The 22277-nt window shown below is 34.7% G+C and overlaps 4 protein-coding genes across 13 annotated transcripts; 3 read left to right on the forward strand and 1 right to left on the reverse strand.

Moving 5' to 3' along the window:
* Positions 1 to 1754: 1754 nt before the first annotated feature.
* Positions 1755 to 4561, forward strand: LOC124844856 (pumilio homolog 12-like). The gene is made up of 5 exons (XM_047321869.2): positions 1755 to 2317; positions 2412 to 2574; positions 3225 to 3388; positions 3848 to 4106; positions 4205 to 4561. Exons 1-5 carry the CDS (start codon positions 1773 to 1775, stop codon positions 4331 to 4333), a joined length of 1260 nt encoding a protein of 419 aa, XP_047177825.1. The 5' UTR covers positions 1755 to 1772; the 3' UTR covers positions 4334 to 4561.
* Positions 4562 to 4685: 124 nt separating this feature from the next.
* Positions 4686 to 5783, reverse strand: AGP9 (arabinogalactan protein 9). Its single transcript, XM_047321870.2, has 2 exons — positions 5157 to 5783; positions 4686 to 4983 (listed from the first exon to the last, which is right to left on the reverse strand). Exons 1-2 carry the CDS (start codon positions 5712 to 5714, stop codon positions 4900 to 4902), a joined length of 642 nt encoding a protein of 213 aa, XP_047177826.1. The 5' UTR covers positions 5715 to 5783; the 3' UTR covers positions 4686 to 4899.
* A 3872-nt stretch (positions 5784 to 9655) lies between these two features.
* On the forward strand, positions 9656 to 10734 carry LOC124844859 (SWIB/MDM2 domain superfamily protein). Its single transcript, XM_047321872.2, has 2 exons — positions 9656 to 10006; positions 10366 to 10734. Exons 1-2 carry the CDS (start codon positions 9707 to 9709, stop codon positions 10492 to 10494), a joined length of 429 nt encoding a protein of 142 aa, XP_047177828.1. The 5' UTR covers positions 9656 to 9706; the 3' UTR covers positions 10495 to 10734.
* Positions 10735 to 12139: 1405 nt separating this feature from the next.
* Positions 12140 to 20398, forward strand: LOC148191826 (uncharacterized). 10 transcript variants are annotated; one of them, XM_088100158.1, is made up of 7 exons: positions 12151 to 14904; positions 15094 to 15397; positions 16509 to 16637; positions 18267 to 18745; positions 18832 to 18912; positions 19250 to 19313; positions 20005 to 20398. In XM_088100158.1, exon 1 carries the CDS (start codon positions 12225 to 12227, stop codon positions 14685 to 14687), a length of 2463 nt encoding a protein of 820 aa, XP_087956284.1. In that variant the 5' UTR covers positions 12151 to 12224; the 3' UTR covers positions 14688 to 14904; positions 15094 to 15397; positions 16509 to 16637; positions 18267 to 18745; positions 18832 to 18912; positions 19250 to 19313; positions 20005 to 20398. The 10 variants fall into 10 exon arrangements, with proteins under 10 accessions (XP_087956292.1, XP_087956284.1, XP_087956283.1 ...); XM_088100166.1 differs by lacking the exon at positions 19250 to 19313 and having other exon boundaries at positions 12140 to 14307; XM_088100157.1 differs by lacking the exon at positions 19250 to 19313.
* Positions 20399 to 22277: the final 1879 nt, after the last annotated feature.

Here is a 22277-nt window from a genome sequence, read left to right on the forward strand (position 1 = left end):
TCCCTAAACTATTGGTCGTTTCTGGTTTTCGTCTCTCTTTCAAAGTAAGGTACAATTTGATCCTCATTCTTTTCGAAACGTTCGTTTTAGTCCTCGAAAACTAAACACTGTTTAAAAATTTGGTCAACACTGTTTAAAAATTTGGTCCTCATTTAGCAACAAATGAGGACTAAAACGAACGTTTCGAAAAGAATGAGGACCAAATTGTACCTTACTTTGAAAGAGAGACGAAAACCAGAAACGACCAATAGTTTAGGGACTAAAAACATATTTAACCCAAAAAATAAAAACCTAAACCCTAAAAAAACCAAAACAACCCCAGTTTTCTTTTTCTAAAAACCACTTTCATTTATTATGTACACTCAAAACTAACAGCGGATGCTGAAAAGAACCCAAAAACCACTTTGAATAAAAGTGACGAATATATAACTAAAATAAATATTACTAAAATAAATATTAAACCAATAATTTTTATGTTAATAATTATTATAATAATATCTTTTATTTTTTATTATTGAAAGAAAAGTAAACCCAGAGTATTTTCTATAAATAAGAAAAAATAATTATACATGTTTCTTTCTTTAAATGTTTATTGCATAGCTCTTAGATAATGTGTTTTTGGGTTAAAATATTATTCATTGGTTTTATATAGATTTTTGTATTCAAATCGTTTTTAGATGGGTAAAAATACCGTCATGCATCAATTAACATATTATTCCAATGAATACATATTTGTTTTATCCATCATCAACTAAATAGTTTAATAATTTTTTGTTTTGTTTATGTCTTCTATTTTTTTTCATTTGAGAAATGATATTCCTAATAATACATTTTATTAGTTTTTGAAGATTATTTTTGAAAAATATTATGAAATATAACAAAAATTTTCATTTTTTAATTCTTAATAATTATGCACTATTTTTTTTACAATATATAATCTTAGATAAATGGTGATTAAGAAAATGAAAATTTTATCAAGAAAAAATGTATTATATTAAAGATAAAAATATAAAAAAATGTATTTTTATTAAAAAAAAGTAAAACATAAGTATTTAATTGCTTGCGATCACAGCACATTGAATTAGAAAATATTCACTGGTTTTGTAGCCTAAGGCCTTTTCTTTTTATTTAAAGTGTTGCTGAATTTGATAAAAAGAGCTTCATTCATGCATGAACCAACATTAATAATATAATTCTAACATTAAATACATTAATTTTTTTATTTATGATGTACTAAATAATTTAATTAATTTATTCTATGTATGCATCTTCAATCCTCTCATGTTTAATGAAGATGTTACAATGATATACTTATTTGCACATTTACCACATAAGTATAGTTTTCTAAATCTTCTTTTACCTGTCTTTTAAGATTGTTTTAGAAAATTAAAAAAAAATACAATAAAAATTCTCGAGTCAATAAAACAATTTTACAAATTTTTATCTCTTCATTTTCTCTCTTCACCTTCACACGCGATAAATGTATAAATTACCTAAAGATTAAGAAAAAATTAAAACATGATTGCTTATGAAAATAGTATTAAAACAATTTGTTCTTTGAAGAACACGAACAATCTTTTTATCCAAAAATTAATTATGTATATATAAAAATTAAAAATAGTGATAAGATAAGTTGAAAAAAATAGAAAAGACAAAATTATTAATTACATGATAAATTATATTGTAAAATCATGACAACAATTTTATATATATATAATTGATATAGTTGAAGTGGTGTTCTGTGTTTTGTCTTCCTCTGTCCATAGTTGTGCATGGAGAAGTGTGTCAGTGCATCATCTTCTCCATATCCGTCACCACCACCGGAGATCAAACATGTGGTTGATTCAGCTGAGTCCACTCCGAAAGAGGGCTTCTTCTCCCCTTTGATTCAGAGTCACACCAATTTGGATTCTCTTTGGAAGAATTCCATTTCTGTTGATGCTCTCTCGTGTTCCATGGCCAGGCTCTGCTTCACCGCCACCCCTCCGTTAATTTCACCCAATTGCTCCACTGCACTCTGCTGTCACTGTTCTGCACAATTCCTTCAGCATCACACTTCCTCTGCGCTTCAAGATGTGAAGGCGCAGTTCATCTCAGTCACACAAATGCCCCGTCAGCAGCTGGGGAAACCAGACGTGATGGAGAAGATCTTCAGCCAACTCAAGGATCACTTCTGTGACCTAATGATGGACCAACATTGCGATCTTTCCATTCTAGCTATTTTGCAAGCTAGCTCTGTCCACCACATCACCAGGATTCTTCACTTGGTCATTCAAAACCAGCACAAGCTTAAGGAATTGTGCATGCATAATCATGGGTACCTCTGTTCTATAGATTATGCTTCTGTTTCAATTTCTTGTTACATTAATTCTAACTTCAATGTTTTGAATCTGAATTCTTACACACTACAGGAGTTTGGTCTTCCAGAAGTTGTTGGAGCATTTGAAGACTCCAGATCAGATATCTGCTGTTATATTCGCTGTGAAGAGGATCTGTGTGAGATTGAGTAAGAATATCAATGGTGGTCATGTCATTAACCACTGCCTCAAACTTTTCTCCCCTGCGCTTACAACAGTAAGTCATCTCCGTGCTTCTTCCTAATATCAAATTTCTATCACATTATTTTTACTGTATAGTATAATCATATGATTTGTATTAAAGCATCCTTCATTTCTCTTATAATTTATTTAACAATTTCTAAATAAAAAGTTGATGTGTTCATTATTAGGTACCAACTAAATGGTTTAATTACAATAATGATGATGATGCTTTTGTCATATGGGTACAAACATAAAGAACCGAAAATAAGAAACATAGTTTAAACGAACAGCAACCACATAATACACAAAATAAATATTATACTCTATTGACAATATTTTTCACATTTTATAAACATTTTGTGTCTCTATCAGAAGATTAACTGTCATGAGATTAATGTAGTCTTTAGACACTCTGTCTTAAACTTGTTCATTCACCACAAAGTAATTTTACTAAATTCATTGTTCTTAAAATACCTTTTCTTAGGAAAGGAAAATAAAAGCATTTGGCGAGAGTCATGTTCAGTATTGAAGACTCATTTACAACTATTTAAGACCTTATCAGTGTTACTATCACTTAGCTTGTTTAGGGTTGTTTCATATTACAATGTTTATGATCTTTCCCAGTGTCTCAGGTTGTGAATATGAATATATAAATATATTCTCATTTGAAAATCTTCCTTTCAGTTTATTATAGACGAAGTAGCAGAGAACTGTGTGGAAATTGCAACAGACAAAAGTGGATGTTCTACCCTTCAAAAATGCCTTCATCATGCAAAAGACAATAGTATGAAGCGGCTGATTCAAGAAATAGTCTCACATGCTTCACTCCTTACTGAACATCCTTTTGGGTTTATTTCCAATTCTTTATCTTCCTTTTTCTTTTTAGAAATATATTCTTTTAACGCTTCATTATTAGTTAAAATATATTATTAAGGCTCCTAATTTTTTGTAAGTCTTACTTCACATTTAATATGAATCTCTTTTTGATTGTATTATTTAAAAAAAACAATATATTGTGCTGGAAAAAGTGAACTAAGGAGTGTATCATACATGAATTGCAATTTTAGACATGATGATAATACACTCTTTCTATGACACACTTTACTATTAATTAAGATGGAATGAAATCTATAGAATCAAAGAGGAAATTTATCAAGTCAGAAGTGGAAAACGATATTTATAATACATTTTAGTCAAGAGAAAGTGTTAAAAATTGTAATTATTTTAGTCAAGAGTGTTAAAAATTGCAATTTTTTATTTTGGTCATACTTCATTCAGTTTGAACTTAACTATTTATTTTTTTACAGAAATTATGCTGTGCAGTACGTTGCTAAAATGAAGATACCTGGTGTAAATGCAGAGATAATGTTACAACTTAAAGGTAGATATGCTCAATTATCTATGAACAAGCATGCTAGCAATGTGGTGGAACACCTCTTAGAATTCTCAGAAGAGAAGGATGCTGCTGATATTATTCAGGAGTTAATGTACACTCAAAATTTTTTGAGGATTATACAGGATCCTTATGGGAATTATGTTGTTCAAAGAGCGCTGCAAAATTGCAAGGTTATACAGAGCTCAACACTTTTCTTTTTCGTATCAGTGGTCCATTTCTTCAAAATATGGTTGAATGCATTAACTAAGGGTCTGTTATTTATTTGCAGGGCAATGTTTATAAAATGCTTTCAACTATAATTTTGTTGAATTATCCATATCTGCACACCCATCCTTATGGGAAACGGGTTCTGACCTTCGTCCAAAGACGCAAGAACTATGAACAAAGGCATATATAAAAACAGGGTGGCTCTTCTGCTTGAGCATCGATGAAACTTTTGTTAGTGTTTTTCTGAACTCTTCATAGTTTGTTTCAGAAGCTTACATATGCGAGCCAGACTATTATGAGAATTCCCCAAGGGAACAATCAATGAAGTGAGTTTTGTTTGTAGCTATAACTTTGGATATTGTTATTGATAGTTTCTATTTTGCCTATGAAACAAACTTTTGGTGGATGTTAACTTTTCGATCTTGAATGGTGTTTGATTTTCTTGTTGATATATTCATAATGTGACGTATCTAGAGTGGGAATAGTATATGATAAAGTATGCAAAATAGGAGTACTATAGTTGATAAAAAAGAATGAAGAGATGGAAGAAGATAGTGAGCCAGATAAACTAATAATAGTGGAATACAGAATAACTGCCCTCAAATACAAAACCTCCTCTGAAATCTCCCAAGAATGCAAGCAATGTATATAATTCAAATACAGTAATAGAGTCCCATATCACATACACGTACAAAATAATATATAGAAGGTAATTAATAGCAAAAAAACATGAATTGGGTCCGAAGACAGAGATCTCTAGAACATCATGGACAGCAAAGCGCATGCCAATACTATGCTCCTAATCATCTTCTCAAAGGACAACAACTTTTCCGCCCCACTCTGCAATGCCACAAAGTAACATCATGCAAATATTTTAGACTGAATACATGTTAATATGATAAAAACATGTGTATTGCAAATGGACATACTTTTACACAGATAAAATGCACTGAATTGATTCTGTTAATGAAAAACGAGAGATGGAAAGAAAGAGAGAGGAGTGAAGGACTTACATCATCACCGGAGGGAGAGATGGTGGAGAGGCTGGGACCGGGAGCCAAGGAAGGAGAGAGAGACGGGGAAAGCAGACTGGCAGGAGCGGGAGCTGGAGATGTGGCTGGTGGAGAGGAGAGAGGTGCTGGGGTCAATGCCGGCGGAGGAACTGCTGGCGGAGGTGTTGCCGGTGGAGGGGTGGCTGGTGGGGGAGTGGCAGGAGGTGGTGAAAATGGAGGGGGAGAAGCCGGGGGTGGAGTGGCCGGGGGAGGGGATGCAGGTGGTGGAGAGGCCGGAGGAGGGGAGGCAGGTGGTGGAGAGGCCGGAGGAGGAGAACTGACAGGTGGGGGTGTGGCAGCCGGTGGTGGAGACTGAGCAGGAGGAGGCGAAGACTGAAGAGGCGGCGGAGAGGACTGAGCGGGAGGCGGAGAGGACTGGAGGGGAGGTGGGGAGGCCTGGGGAGTGGTGGGGGTGGGAGGCGCAGGAGAGGTGGTTGGGGAGGTGGATGGAGCCTGGCCTCCAACGCCGGCAACTATGGTGCATATCAAGGCAACGAAGAAAACCAAATGTTGCTCCATGTTTTGAACTTGTATGGTGAACCGGCGGAAGTGGTGGCAGTTTGAGTATGAGAGCGAAGCAGGGGAGAGGTTATATAGGCAGAGTCTTCGGTAAGTTTGGATCTAAACGCAACCAAACGCACACATCTCAGCATGAGTAGCCAGACCCACCACCACTCATGACAGCGCGGCTCTAACCACCAAAATCATAGTGCGATGTGCTACCTCAACTTAACTTATAACTCAACTGTTTATTCACCTAAGCATGTCAACATTTACATCTTCAACAAAACCAATCCCCCCTTTTTTTTCCGTTAGCTTTTCAAATCAACTTGGACTTCAATTTCAAATGATATGAGACAACACCGTCACTCAAACTCATTTACCACCTTTTTTACGTACTTACTTTACTACCTCCGCACAATACAGCAGTAAATTAATGTGCTTGCATCTTGCTTACGTATTCCTCTAGTTAATACCGTGGTATTTGATGAATTCTCTCAAGACTTTTGTCATCAATAAAACCACATCGTACTCCATATATCAAAATATCACCATTCAAAGCTTTCTTGTAACAAAATCTCGATGATCATTTATTAAATATCAGTAAAAGTGATATGCTTGATTTAAATCACAGAGTATACAAATCATTCTGGTCTGAAAAACACACAATGAAATCATACCAGAATGATTTATATGTATAGTATTCAGCACATGTGTCTATTAAATTGATAACCTGATAATTGTTAATTGTCACGGGCACAGTGCCATTGCTAATTCATATTTGGTTTCCTTTGTCTTTTTTCTTTCATTGAAATTCTAAGTTTGTCTCTAATCTGTGTAAAGGGTGGTGCATGGGGTGGGAGAAGGAAGTATTAAGAAGGCAGATGATGATGGTGGAAAAGCATGTGGAAGTATGCATGAGAAGAATATATGAATGGGGAAAAAAAGGGCTAAGTGTGGGTCATGGGGGAGCATGTGTGATTTGTACTCCAAGTTCAGGGCTGTGGCAAAAGCCAAGGACTGGTTGGTAAGGTGGATCTCCCTCCCCACACACTCATCAATCATCATGTCTCTCTCCCATTAATCTATCTCCATCTATAATAATCTTTTCCTTTAATCTTTCTAATTTCTTTAAGAGTATTTATGTCATACATGTTACAGACAATTAATTTTTTATGTTAAAACAATCGAATGGTTTATGCAGGACAGCCTTGGTATACTTATTAACAGATCATCAGTTGTAATGATTAATTATAGAGCTTAACATGGATCAGTAATGAGCAAAGAGTTAACAACCCCAAATTATGGTGGGGAGCAATAATAAACATGATTATTTGGATTCACATGTGGTGTTTGCTTTTCGTTGAATCAAAGCGGGTAAAGATATGGATAGGAACAGGAACAGGAACATGGAGAAAGTTAATTAACGATGAAAAGTGATTACGAGTTTGCTTACAAAACAATCGAATTGGATGTGACCTTGAGAGGGTGTTGCATGGCTTAGGTGTCTTAATGTAGAAGCAGTGACACAGCTTTGTACTTTTATACAGATAGAAAATATAGAAGGAAGCAGTTTTTGTTTGTTGGAACTTTGATTTCAGAAAGGGAGTATCTACCAAAAGAACCAACTCATATTTGCTTAGTACAACCACCTTCTCTTTCTACTGCAGAATAAGGTGGTCCTTTTGTTAGGTCCTATATTTTCCTACATCAATCATCCTCCTCGTTAAGCAACGCCTTCAACTAACCAACCTTCACACTCTGCTCTTTATTTATCCTATTTCCAGATTACCATGTCGCTTTTCGGAGATTGGTTCAATTTACAGACAATGATTGAGGAACTAATCATTGTGCATTCAACCACTCACCTTGCACGTAGGAAGTTAAGGTTCTAGACTCTTTCAACACTCTGATACAAAAACTCAGAACTAAGGATAAATAATATGCATAAAGATATCGCTTTTATAGATATTCTTTCAAAGAAAAATTAAAACAATTCAAAATTATCTTTGGTCTCCAATGTTTATATGGTTAGTAGTGTTATCAAAGCGTTATGTCAATGGTCAAAATTGAATTCAATTCAATACGTTAAGAATCTGACTCACTCAGATTGAATTCGAAGTAAATCGGATTAACTTACCAACCTATCAATAAATTTTATATTATATTAAAAAAATAAAAACTCTAAACTTAAACCATTTTGTGTTTTGGATTTGTCCATTCAAGATTCTAATATTATAATAAATAAATGACGACAATGATTTAATGTTAGATGATAAGTTGTGTTGTACTTTTTAATTATATTTGGAGTTTAATCTGATTTTAAATTGTATTGTATTTTTTTTTTGAATTATTAATTTTGGATTGTATTTAGATTGAATTTTGTTTAGATTTCAATTAGAAAAAAATATTATATTTGGATTGAACAAAAAAATTATAATTAAGTAAACCAATTAATAAATTCGTTTAACTTACTGTGATGGATTGGATGAGCTTCAAATTCTTTGAACTTGTTAATAAATAAGTCGAATTGAGTTAGTTTACTAAGTGATAAATGAAGTCGAGTAACCTATTTTAAGAATGTTATTTTACCGTATACATAATTGATATTTATTTTTTCTTCCATGTTTACTTATTTGTAAAGAGTTTACTAATGTTGTATGAGTAATTATATTAGCTTGTATTTTTTGTTTCATGTATACTTATAAAGTGATCAAAGTATTGTAATATTATATTTTTTTTTTACCAAAATAGCAAGAGTGAGTACTTTTTTTTTCTTCAATAGCTTTTTTAATTAAATATTTACATAAATAATATGGTTTTCGGTTCTTAAGTTTTTTTTTTCAAATGTCGACACATTGTGTAATAAAATCAATATATCAATTCTGACTTCGTCTTTTCAATTATTATTGACAAATTTTATATAAACTATTGAATAATTAATATTAATTAAAAAAATACTATATCTTTTATTGTTAATCAATTTATTTATCCAGTTTGTAAACATTATTAATAAATTTATAATTTTACTAAACTATTCAACCACAATATAACGAATCCACACTAGTATAAAATAAAAATTTGAACGAAAAACTCATTTTCCTAAAACCAAAAGGTGAAAATAAAAATCAGCAGATTCTCCTGCACCTCCATATTTGTTTTCAGCATTTCATATAAAAAAATTTCGTTTTATATAATTTAAAAGTTAAAAATAAGTTTTGATACAATCTATATTTTTTTAATTTTAAGTTGTAGAAGTCAAACTCGTGTTTAGTTTTTGAATTATAAAATTCGAAAAGCTTCCAGATAATCTGAATGTAATTTTTGTCTTTTAGATTATACAATTAAAAAAATAAAATGGGAAATTTATTATATGAACGTGGAAGAAGAAACACAAGAAGTGCAGGAAGAAACTGCCCGGATACCGAAACCCTGGAAAACCTGTTGGGCTTCTTATCACTACCCAACCAATGCCCAGTTGGGAATTATGTTGTGCACCTATAATTACTTCCTGCATTTCATTCAAAATGATTTAAAAAGATTTATTTCCTAATTCCAGTATAAGGAGGCAGTGCATGAGAAATTTCGAAGGTGTGGTAAGTAAATTATCTACCAAGTTGGATTTCGTCTGGGCTGAGGCCATTTCTCTTGGGCCGGGCCTGTGAGGAAACAGAAGAGAGGTATTTTTCTTAACAAAGTTTAGGGTTTGGGCATTCACAACACAACTGTTTTCTATCTTCTTTTTTTCTAATTTGAAGTACAAAATTGTCGATTTTTTCTAAATATATTTTTTTCATTACTTATTTAAAATATTGCAACGGTTTACTGTTGAATTCTGTATGTATTAATATATAAATATAATAAATATATAAATTGTTTGTAGAAATTTGAAAGGAGAGGGTATTTTGGTAAATTGGAGGAGATATTGGCGAGGGAGAAGAAGTATAGAAAGAGTGTGAGTGTATTATCTTGTTGGTTTCTGTGTTTGTGTGTGGGTAGATAGTGTGGCTATGGCTGTGGCTATGTCTCTGTCTTTCGGGCTCTTGTCTTCCTCCGTTCTCCTTCCAGAGGCCCACGCTCTGAGCTTCACGAGGCCTTCGCGTTCTGCTTCTGCTTCTCCACTGCGCATGGTGCGAACCGTTATCTCTTGCAAGGTCTCTGAGTCTGACCAAGGAACCCGCAAAATCCGTGGCATCATGAAACCCCGCGATGTCACCCCTGAAATGGCAGCCCTCGTCGGCGCTCAACAGATTTCCAGAACCCAAGCCCTCAAACTCATTTGGGCTTATATCAAGGCCAACAATCTTCAGGTCCCCAACTTCCCTCCTTTTCCAAATACCTAATCTGTTCTCTTCTACTCTTTACCTTCAGTTTTTCTCTCTTCTTTTAGGGTTTGCTTCCTTCTTTTTTAAATGGGGATTTTGACTTTTCATTTCCATACCAATTTCTCTACTCATTATGTTTTACCTTTAATATATTTATTCTACATGCGCCTTGTCAATTTCTTCATACTTCTTTCTCATCCATGTATTTACAAGTTTCACCTCATGTTCTTTGGTTTGGTGCTGCGTTATTTTGATATATTATGTTATTCTGTTTCTATGTTGCATTCCAAAAATACATTAAGCAACACATAGTTTTAACTGAACCGTTCGTGTAATTCTGATAGGACCCTGAAGACAAGAGGACTATAATTTGTGATGAGAAGCTGAAGAAGATATTTGAAGAGAGAGATCGAGTTGGTATGCTAGAGGTTGCTCGCTTGATTAGCCCTCACTTCCTTAAAACTGAAGTTTAAGTTTTTGTATGAAGGTCGACCGTTAGTGTATTCAACAGTTATATTTGGGAGTATTTTGTCCTGCGACAACGTAGCTTCTTTTTTTTCTTGCACTTGAAATGCAGAACCAGCATTGTTGAAGAGTTCGTTTTGATTTGTGTAGTCTCTTCAGCGAGCGTTAGTGGTTCACTATTAGGTTTTCTATATGACTATTAGGTTTCTATTTGATATCTTAAATGCCATGCTTCTAAGTTCTGCTTATTAGTCTGCTATTCCCCTGTGCTTATTTAGAAGTGTTTACCCGTATTCACAGCGTTGAAAGATGAATGATCAGGAGAATTAATGAGATGATTAAATTGTTATTACCTTTTGGTTTAAGGTAGGATCGCCGATAAGTTATGAACAGGGTGAGTAGAAGGGTGAAAAAGGGTGGCAGTGTTTCTGAACTAGTGCACTGTAACCCATTCTGGTGCTTATTTTATTATGATAATGATGTTAATGATGCAACAAACATAGAATGGTCAAAATGTAAGTTCGAGAAGGGTGACCCTTACGCGTTTTAAATTGGAAGACTAAAAGACAGATAATTTCATTTTGAATGGTTCCTCCTGTGTCTCAACCTGTTGTTGGTAAGGTCTTCATATATTGCACAGATTTACAAGATTAGTCACTATCACTACTAATAAACATAGTTGTATTGCTGAACTTAAACAATGTAATTTTTATGTTCGGGAGTAACACTATCCACTTATGGGCATGACAAGTTACAAATAGCCAAAGCGAAAACTTGCAGTGATACATTTCACAATATGACTGTTCTTTCTGATATTCAAAACGGAAAATAAACTGCAATAACTATTTTTTGTCATTTTTAGATATACTAGCTGTGACATACAAATCTAAACATGGTAGGCATACAGATTATTGTTACGAAGTTTTTTTTTCAATGGTAACAAAAGACATATAGATTAATTCCGCACATAGTAGATCTCCGATTATTCTGATTAATATTCTGAAGTTTGTATAAGGTGTTAGGTTTATCCAGAGGATTTACTGGAAAAACACAATACTAAATGAGATATTAGTTCAATTATATAAGAGATTAACATTAATTTTTTTATTTAAAATTTTAAGATAATGAATCTTTCATCTTTATATAATACTTTATCTTATCATTTCTATTTAATGTGAAACTTAAACTCATTTAAATCATTTTTATCTAAGGTGGAACCTAGACTCCTGTTTAAATTTTGTGTAAAAGGTTTAAAGAACGGTTTACGGACTTGAAAGGGGGCATAACGCCGAACTTCTTGTACTTTGTCTTCTCTTCAACCCACGTTAAGACCTTAGTTAATTGCTAATCCAATGTAATTGGGGTCTGTTCTGTAAGGGTGCAATGATGAAAAAAAATAAGAGGTTGCTAACTTGAAAGATCCTCATATTAATTATGGTAAAAAGATATTTTAATATTATAATAGTGGTTAGAAATGTGGAAAACATATTTTTTTTTTCATTTGTTGTTTGGATTAAGGTCGGGAACTTAAGGTGTAATGTGTGAGGGGATGTTGGAGTTGGGCCTGCTTGCATTACTAAGGCGGGTAGATATGGTATGAGTTTGAATCCATTTTTGGATTTCACTGAAATTGGTGAAGCTACGCGGGACACGTGTTGTGGAAAACTTTGGCATAAAATATCCGAGCTTCGAATGCCAATTCCGCACACAGCTCACAAGAAGCAAAGGTAGTGAGAGGATGGGGATGGTAGAAAAGGTGGCTCTTCCTCTGCTCCTCCCAAACCCACCGCCACCGTCACAGTCACCGTCATCACCGTCGCCCCCTTCTTCCAAACCCAACTCTGTTGGAGTGATGACCCCTGGCCCCAGCCCTACCCCTACCCCTACTCCAACCTCAGCACCGCCAATGACTACCCTTATCCATGACCTGAATACCGGTTCCAGTTCTCGTTCCCGACACCGCGTCGCTCTGGGGAAGTCCTTCGACCCCAACCGCGGCAAACCATGGTCTCCTCACGGCCTTTCTTCTTCAGGTCAGCAAATTCTCCGCACCTTAATTCGTTCCGATTTCAATACCAATTCCAATTCCGTTTCCACTCACTTAGATAATATTCTGCGTCCTCTTCTGGACCAACCAAATCCCGCTTCCGATATATTGGGGATAATCAAGGCCTTAGGCTTTAACAACAAATGCGAACTTGCCTTCGCCGTCTTCCAATGGGTTCGAACCACTCACCATTCCGTTCCACTTTTTACCACTTCTGCAATCACTGTCATCTTCAAAATTCTCGGAAAAGCGGGGCGGGTCTCATCCGCCGCCTCCCTGCTCCTGGCTCTCCAAAACGACGGTGTTCACATTGATGTCTATGCCTACACCTGTTTGATAAATGCGTACTCCAGTAGTGGCAGGTACAGGGATGCCGTCAACCTCTTCAACAAGATGCAACAAGACGGCTGCAATCCCACTCTCATCACATACAACGTCGTTCTCAATGTGTACGGCAAAATGGGCATGCCTTGGTCTAACGTCACTGCCCTCGTTGACTCCATGAAGTCTCGCGGGATTGCCCCCGATCTCTACACTTACAATACGCTTATTAGTTGCTGTCGCCGCGGTTCTCTCTACGAAGAAGCTGTTCACCTCTTTGAGCAGATGAAGCTGGAGGGTTTCACCCCTGACAAGGTTACCTATAATGCCTTATTGGATGTTTATGGCAAGTCCAGACGCCCCAAAGAGGCTATGCAGGTCCTCAGAGAGATGGAAGCCAATGCCTTTTCTCCCACCGTTGTTACTTACAATTCCCTGATATCTGCTTGTGCTAAAGGTGGTTTGTTGGAGGAGGCACTCCAGCTTAAAACCCAAATGCTGGACAAGGGGATTCAGCCTGACGTCTTTACCTACACCACCCTTTTGTCCGGATTTGAGAAGGCCGGAAAAGACGAGCTTGCCATCCAAGTTTTTGAAGAGATGGGATCCGTGGGATGCAAGCCTAATATTTGTACCTTCAATGCCCTTATTAAGATGCATGGCAACCGAGGAAAGTTTGCCGAAATGATGAAAGTTTTTGACGAGATCAAGGTGTACAATTGCTCCCCTGATATTGTTACTTGGAACACCCTTCTGGCCGTGTTTGGACAAAATGGAATGCACTCCCAGGTGTCTGGAATATTTAAAGAAATGAAGAGAGCTGGCTTTGTGCCGGAGAGGGATACTTTCAACACTCTGATTAGTGCCTACAGCAGGTGTGGTTCCTTTGACCAGGCAATGGCCGTTTACAAGAACATGCTCGAAGCTGGAGTGGTGCCGGATCTTTCTACCTACAATGCTGTTTTAGCAGCATTGGCCCGAGGAGGGCTCTGGGAACAATCTGAGAAAGTCCTTGCTGAAATGAAGGACGGACGGTGTAAACCTAATGAGATGTCATATTCTTCTTTGCTTCATGCTTATGCCAATAGTAAGGAGATTGAAAGGATGAATGCTCTTGCGGAGGATATATACTCCGGCTCTATTGAAACACATCCCGTTCTTCTGAAGACCCTTGTTCTAGTAAACAGCAAGAGTGATCTCCTGATGTATACAGAGCGTGCCTTTTTGGAATTAAGGAGAAGAGGAATTTCGCTTGACATTACTACTCTTAATGCAATGCTTTCGATATATGGGAGGAAGCAGATGGTGGCCAAAGCCAACGAGATTTTGAACTTCATGCATGACAGGGGATTTTCTCCGAGTTTGACTACATATAATAGTTTAATGTATATGTACAGCCGTTCTGAAAACTTTCAAAAATCAGAAGAAATCTTGAGGGAAGTTCTGGAGAAAGGTACGAAACCTGATAGAATTTCATACAATACTGTTATTTATGCATATTGCAGAAATGGTAGGATGAAGGAGGCTTCGCGAATATTTTCTGAAATGAAAGACGCTGCACTTATTCCTGATGTTGTAACTTACAACACATTTATTGCAACTTATGCCGGCGACTCGATGTTTGCTGAAGCTATTGATGTAGTTCGATACATGATCAAGCAGGGATGTAAACCAGACCAGAATACTTATAACTCCATTGTTGATCGGTATTGTAAGCTCAACCGTCGGGATGAGGCCAACAGTTTTGTTAAAAGCCTTCGCAATCTTGACCCACATGTTTCCAAGGAGGAGGAAAATAGGTTACTTGAGAGAATAGTAAAAATGTGGCCATAAGTTTTTTCACGATTCTGCTATACTGGAACTTAGAGTGTTTTTTGACCTCTTGTTTTAAGATGCCCTCAGTCCCTTCTTCCTCCTTGGTTCATATGTTATATAATATCAAGTATGGGTTGGGATTCACCGCATGTAGATCTAAATGAAGGTGATCCTTTAATAGGGTTTATCTGCAGGAAAAGGAAGCAGTATGTCTCCGCCGCATCGATGCTTGCAGGTGTGGTTGGTGTTAGGGCTGGGCACAGTTTACTTAAAAACTATAAACTATTTTTATTAAAACCTAGTTAACTGTTTAACAATTCAGTTTAAATATACTGAACTTATTTTATTTTTAATACAGTTAACTGTACTATGGTTTAGGTTTGCAATCAAAAATTTCTCCTATCTCATTACATTCTTTTCTCAGTATTTCTATGGTTGAAGGCTCCCGTGGAAGGTTCGCAGGCTCGTCGCCGTTGAAGGCCCGTCGCCGTTGAAGGCCCGTCGCAAATCCTACCGTGACCCAATTGCTGCCCACCGTTGTCATCGAAAGAGAGCTTCAACGAAAACCCACGGTGACTCTGCCCTAGCCCTACCGTGACGCGCGACCGCTGCCACCGTGACTCTGTCGACAAAGGAGAGTTTCAACAGTGACCCCTCTGACCCTTGTCGTTGTTGCTGTATCGACTATCGAGGGGCCTGTCTTGTTCACTGCCATACCGACCGTCGAGGTAACTAGTGATTCGATTATTGTGTTCCAGCTTGTCACTCTGCTTTTCCGTGTTGTCTCTACCTGTCTGTGCTGTCTCTGCCTCTATGTGCTGCCGCCTTACTCTGTATTTTCCTTAAACCTATGATTTATGAAATTTTTAATGTTGTGGGGTTTCTTCTTTTCGCCATTTTTATTGTCCCTTTTCATTCTTTGTGCTTATTTTTCTGCTTGATTGATGAATTTAAGGTGTTTATGGTGCAATATAATGTTGGTACTTCTTACTTTATGGATTGTGTCTCTTAACCCTAAGGAAAATAGTTGAGTTCTTTGAATTTTCAACTAGTTATGTGAGACCCTTTTTTGGATATTACATGTGGTTGTTTGCTACCAAATCATCTCAGTCATCACATAACGATTCCTTCATTATAATCGTGTTCCTAAGAAGTTTGGTTGAGGCAAGTAGAAGAATCCTCTCGAACTGCAGATTGGAGTGAATGTTTGCTAAACAGAACAGTTATTGCTTCAATGTCATAAAATAACTGAAGTATTGCATCATAAAGCTGGACTCTTTCCTCCAGAGATATAGAAAGAGATTATAAAGAGGAACCTGACAGATATCAGACAAAGCTGACATAGATTTCCACTTTATAAATTTTCCTGAATGAATAATTGAATCTAATTTTTGTATTGGAGCACAGATGGATTAATGGTAGTTATTTTCTTTCTGATTTTATTGGTCAACAATATATGTGCCTGTAATGTGCATAAGATGTATAAACACATACATGATAATTGTTCAAGTGCACACTGGTTGAAAACTATTTTGGAGAACAGTAGCTTATTTTTCTTAGGCTTTCTTCGCTAGCAAAAATAAATTATTATCTTTTTCAAAATAAGCTGAATCAAACACTCTGACAAATCTTCTATTACTTGTACTGGATGTGAAGAGAAGAAACATGGAAAATTAGTTCCTGCAGCAGCCTCAAAATACCAATGCTGCAGTTGTCTGCACTACTTAAAATAACTTAGCCTAAATTTTATCCTAAATTTTTATGTTTACATTTACCCTAATTTTAAACTAAATAATCATGAACCGCTCATTTCCTTATTGGATTGCACATTTTTTGTAGTGTTACACTGTAAACTTTCTATAGGTTGCTGAAATCACCCGGATACTAAGAAGTGGTGGAGTTTTTGTTGGAAGCACTTTTCTGCGTTACAGTTCATCAACTCCCTGGTTTATACGCCCTTTCAGAGAGGTAAACTCAGGCCGTGATTATATTCAATTTCCTGTCATTATTATAATCTTAAGTGTCAACATTTTGCATGCTGAATGTTCATTGTGCCTGTCTTTTAGTGTGACGTAGAGTTCTTGATTATATCTTAAATCCATGAATGAGATATCTGTTCCACAATTTAACGAGTTTACCTTGAATCCCAACCAAGTTGATTTAAAGGTCTTTTGGTTTGTAGAGGACTCCATAAGGCTATGGCTATTTAAGCAGAATAATCGTGTTCCAGCTTGTCACTCTTAACCCTCTCATAAAGTGTCTTTCTCCATGTTGGTCAACTCTAAAGATCTTGTTTTCTTTGTATAACTCTTAAAGTAATGTTTGGCGTAGAAATTGACAGGGGAATGTTTGGAATAGCACTTCTCTTTCCAAGGCCTCATAGAAAACAAACAAAAAGAATAAAACATATAGGAAATCATGAAACATTTATTTTTCATGTGGGTGTGGAGGTCTAACTTGTATGACTCTTCGAGATGCGATTTGTTTTCATATCTATACTAATACCATTACTATTATCACTGCTTCTGAAAAACGAGCTTTCTCGCTGTCACACTTTCTCTTCCTTACTTTCTTTGACCATTTTCTCCTCTTTGAAATTTCTCACCACCTTCATTTTCCATTTCTTTATTACTGCTACTACTACTACTACTCTCTCATCAATCATATAATAATATGCTATTCTACTTTTTAATTATTCTGTCAACTTCTCCTTACTATTTTGGCGCTTTCTTATTCATAACAGTTAGCCCCTATTTAGGCATCCTCAGGTTAGAATAACAAACATATTCTATATTCCATTTCACACGTACGATAAACACTCCAAATATACTCAGCCTTTGCAAAACCCCACCCTATCAAACAGCTGTAGAGAGACACCACTTCATTTATTATTCTTTTACTTATTATCCCTCTTCTTTACATTTTATCATCCATACATAAATAAATACAATACCTTCCTTTTCCTATCTTTTTCTTATATATATATATATTCTTTGTTAAGATGAGCTTACCAGACAAAACAAAGATAACAAATCATCTCCCTTCCTTAACACAGGCGGAAAATCATTAAAAATAAATGGGATCACATGTTTAGCCTTCTTTCTAAAACCGGGAAGGAAAAACTAAACAAAATGTATTGTCCATTTGTTTTTTACTTTTGTATTTTCATTTCAATCACAACCATTTTTTTTATTTTCTTTCCTAAACCAAATATATCATTAAGTATTTAACCAAATATTAGGTTATTTATTTATTTGTATATTTGTATTTGTGTGTTTGTTACCTTCCCTTCCTCGAATGCGGGTTTGTGGAGGGTAGGCACAGTGAGCTAGAAAAAAAAAGATAAAAAGAGGGAATTTTTGTGTATAACTCTTATGATGCCTTGAAAAGTGACTCTTTATTTGGTTCTTCATGACAGAATTTAGGGAATCCTAATAATAAAACCTTAATTTGGTTGATATTTGTAGAGAATTAGACCATTGCAACAAACGTAGTCCTTAACTATTACAATTTAGATCGTGATACTTTCTTTTGTCTTTTTTAAAATATAATTAGATAAATTTTCCTTTTGTTTGATTGAACTCTTAATTAATGTAGTGACGTGAATGTCAGAAACGGTAGAAACCCTCACACCAAATCCTAATAAAGAAGCATTCAAAAGGCAAAAGCTTTTATCATCAACTACAGAAGTTAGTGTTAGCCCTTCACCAACTATTTCTAAATTTGACCAAAATGCATCTCGAATGAAGTTGGTGAAGATGTTTGTGAAGTCCGAGCTTCCTTTTCGATTTGTGGAAAATGAGGACTTCCGTGACTTTGTATGGTCCTTGCAACCACGATTTGAAGTCCCATCCTGCACTACATTGAGGCGTGAAATGAGGTGTTAGCCATTCCTATCTCTACTGTAGCATCAGAGTGTGCATTCAGTACAGGAGGAAGAGTGGTTAGTCCTTATCGTAGTTGCTTAACGCCTAAAATAGTGGAAGTGCTTGTTTGCACACAAGATTGGTTAAAAGGAACACCTTTCTCTATACTTTTTGACGAGGATCCTAAAGAACTTGAGAAATTTGAGCAAGGTGAGATTATATGACAAATTTATATATTTTTTAATTTATATTTTACGTGTTAAAAAATGATTAAATATTTTATTTTATTTTTATAGAGATAACATCTCAAGATGAAGTGGGACCTTTAAGTGCTGCTATTAATTTGGATGATTGAAAATCAAGAAAGAAGCATTGATGTAAGTCCTCGACCTTAATGTAAGGCTATTGAAGATGTTATTCTTGAGCTTGAAATTAATGACTATTGTGTCTTGTTTTCCCTAACAATGGTTTTATGAAGTTTTTAATTCTTTACTCCATCTTCAATAGAGATTTGCTATTAGTGTCGGTATGCTACATTTTCATGGCCATATTGTTATAAGATATTGTGATAATTTTTCAGGAATATTATGATTTATTAATCATAATATGGAGTATATATATGGAGGGTTAGTATTTGCAGTAGGAATTTCATTTCAATTTGATTTCTGGCCTGAGTCAAGTTGATAAAGCAAACTTCTTTCATAAACTTTTCAGGAAATTTAGATGCCAGATTCTTACAAAAGTTTAAATGCATAAAATGATTTTAGCTTTCTCTAAGGTCAGCTTATCTTCTCTCCAAATTTTATTGTTGAGTTCCATCTTTTCATGGAAAATTTTGATTGATAGATTGCAGAAAAGAATGAACAGGTCAAAATGAGATTTGCTAGAGATTAGTGTTTGATCTTCTAATTTTTATTCTTGTGTTGGATTCTTAATTTTAGGTTAAAGTAGATGGATTTGGTCTTGTGTTTGTAATAATTTGTATAGTTATATTATAAAACGTATTAGACTTACATTAAAAGGTTAAGATTGTAATTAAAGTATGATTTAAGGACAAAGGTAATTAAGTTTAAGGATTTATTTAAGCTTAGTGTTATTGATGGATAATTAAGTAAACAATTTTCTGCCATTGTCATGTTATGTTGAGATTTGATCCTGTTCTATCTGCAATTCTTACTGCACTCAACAGATCGAAAGGAAGAAACAAAAGGGAATCGAAATGAAATTTTTATTGAACTCGAAAGGAAGAAACAAAAGGGAATCGAAATGAAATTTTTATTGAACTGCTAATTAATAGAAAACATGAAGTAAATTGTAATATACATAGATAAGGAACATCATTAGTTTTTGCACAGTGAGTTTTGTAAGCATCAATTTTGGTAGGGACATCTAAATTTCTGGCAGATCATAGTTTAAATGATAAAGCAAAGAAGAGGTTTTTAATATTTATTTTACTTTTCCAAATACAGAGGAGGCCAATACGTTTGGCTTTGAAAGATTTGCGAGGAAGGTTGTTTGCTTCATCTTCCTTCACCATCCATGGTTCTGGTGGCTTGCACAAGCAGAGATGGAACAATGAATTGCTCAAAAGGTTTGCCACTGCAGCAGGTGATAAAAGAAAATCTGAAGCCACTGAAGTTGCTGTCACTGAAGTTGCTGTTACTGAAGTTGCTTAAAATTCTATATAGTATCTGATGTCTAATAAGATTTTGCAGATGTATTTGTGTCCTGGGACCACATCCACATCTGATTTGTTTTTTCTGGTCAAATTATTTATGTTGAAAGTCTTTTTTCATCTACCAAAAGTAAAAAATCATTTTTTCACAAACTTTCTGAAGAATGCACCAGCCCAATTAGAGTACAGCCTTGAAATCTGGGATATGTTCTATTGGGTCAGTGATCCACTCTCTCTAGTGTCTCTTAAATAATAAAAAATGAAAAACTTATCTTATGAAAGAAGAAGAAAAATGTGCATTGTAGTTAACTGAACTGTTTTGTAGTTAACTGAACTAAAAAATAGTTTAGTTCAGTTTTTTGAACTATTTTTTAGTTCAGTTCAGTTTTTTAAAATCATTTTATAGTTAATTGTAATAGATTTATAGTGCAGTGCAAATAATGCAGTTTGCCCACCCCTAGTTGGTGTAGAAAGATGGAAATTTAGGAATAGTAAGAGAAGGAGAAGTGGTAGGGTTTTGAATGTCAATACCGTGTAGAACTAACTATATAGCAACGTTCATCGAGAAAAATAACTCGTGAAAGCAATGCTTTTGGTATATAGGTTCACTTTGTAACATTATTTCGTGTTTGATTTGTAGTGGAGTGCGTCCTTAGCCAAAAAAAAAAAAACAGTATTATGTTTTCTGTTTTGGGAGCCCTGTCATGGACCATTCCTGCAGATACGAGTGTTCTCTGTCTGAAGTGCAAAACATACCGTTTAAAACTATAACTGCGTGTAATATTACCTTCTAAGCTCTGGGTTTTGGCTTATATTTATGTTTTTCTCCCTCCGATTCTGGCAAGTTCTCGATCAGTAATGCTATTTCTACACAGCTCTAGATTTGGAGAGGGCTTTTTAGATACATTGTTCAAACGCTGAAACTGATTCTCAATGGAGCTGCATGAAATTAGTCTCGTTCTAATTCAGTATAGCCATTAATACACTTCATAATGCTAGGAATAAGGTGACAATATTTCTTGTAAGATTTCAACAATTCTGTCACCTTGAAAGCAATTTTTGATACTGAATTATGGTGAAGATCCGTTGAGCCAACAATCAGGGGTGAGTTAAACAACCTGAGTCATAAATATTTAGCAAACTAAAATGCAAATGAGAACAAACACCAATTGTGCTGCTTCTTTTAGGCTATGTTCCTTTTGCTCACATGTGTGTTTCCCTCTAAAGATTTGTGAGTAAATGAGAGAATATTTGAGGTCTCACAGGATGAAGTGATTTGAGAGATTGAAGAATCCAATTACCAAATGACTTTTGATTTTTTTCTAAAATATACAATTGATAACTAATAATCATAATAACAAAAATTGAATAATAATAATAATAAGTTTAATAATGAAATATAATGTATTTAAAAATAATATTAATGGAGAATATAATGCAGCATCTAAAAATAATAATAAAAAAAATTATAATGACAAAAGTAATTAATTAATATTAGTATTATTTTTTTATAATTCAATATTTAATTAAAATTATTTCTAAACAACAACATTTTATTTTAAATTAATTACATCTCTTATTTTTTTTTTTACAGAAAAATCATCCAGGTTTTATTTTAAACTAATTTTAAATAATTGTAATTTATCTTTTATTAATTTATATAATCTTATCATTTAATTTATTCAATTTTTTTTATCTATTACTTTCATCAAATTATTCACAAAATTTTATAGTTGTTTCCAAATCTTTTAAAAAGAAAACCTTACTTCATCTTTCATTTTTTCCTCAAATTCTTTCATTGAATCTTCTTCAGATCATCTCCCTCAAAAGTAACAGAGCAAGACTTTGTTCACTTCGATGGATTTGGAGGAGAGTGATTGAAGGGATTTCAGAGAATTTGAAAATAAATTTTTGTTGTTGTTTATTTGGGTAGATTTGAAAGTAAATGAGAATGAATTTGGAAATAAATTTTTCTAATATGTCACATCAATCAAATCTTATACTAATTCTCACAAATTTTATTTCCAAATCCATTCTCATTACTTTCAAATCCACTCAAATAAAAAA

The sequence above is a fragment of the Vigna umbellata genome, chromosome 10 (genome assembly GCF_029865625.1).
Source record: "Vigna umbellata cultivar VRB3 chromosome 10, Vumbellata_1.0, whole genome shotgun sequence".
In the NCBI taxonomy this organism is placed as follows: Eukaryota; Viridiplantae; Streptophyta; class Magnoliopsida; order Fabales; family Fabaceae; genus Vigna; species Vigna umbellata.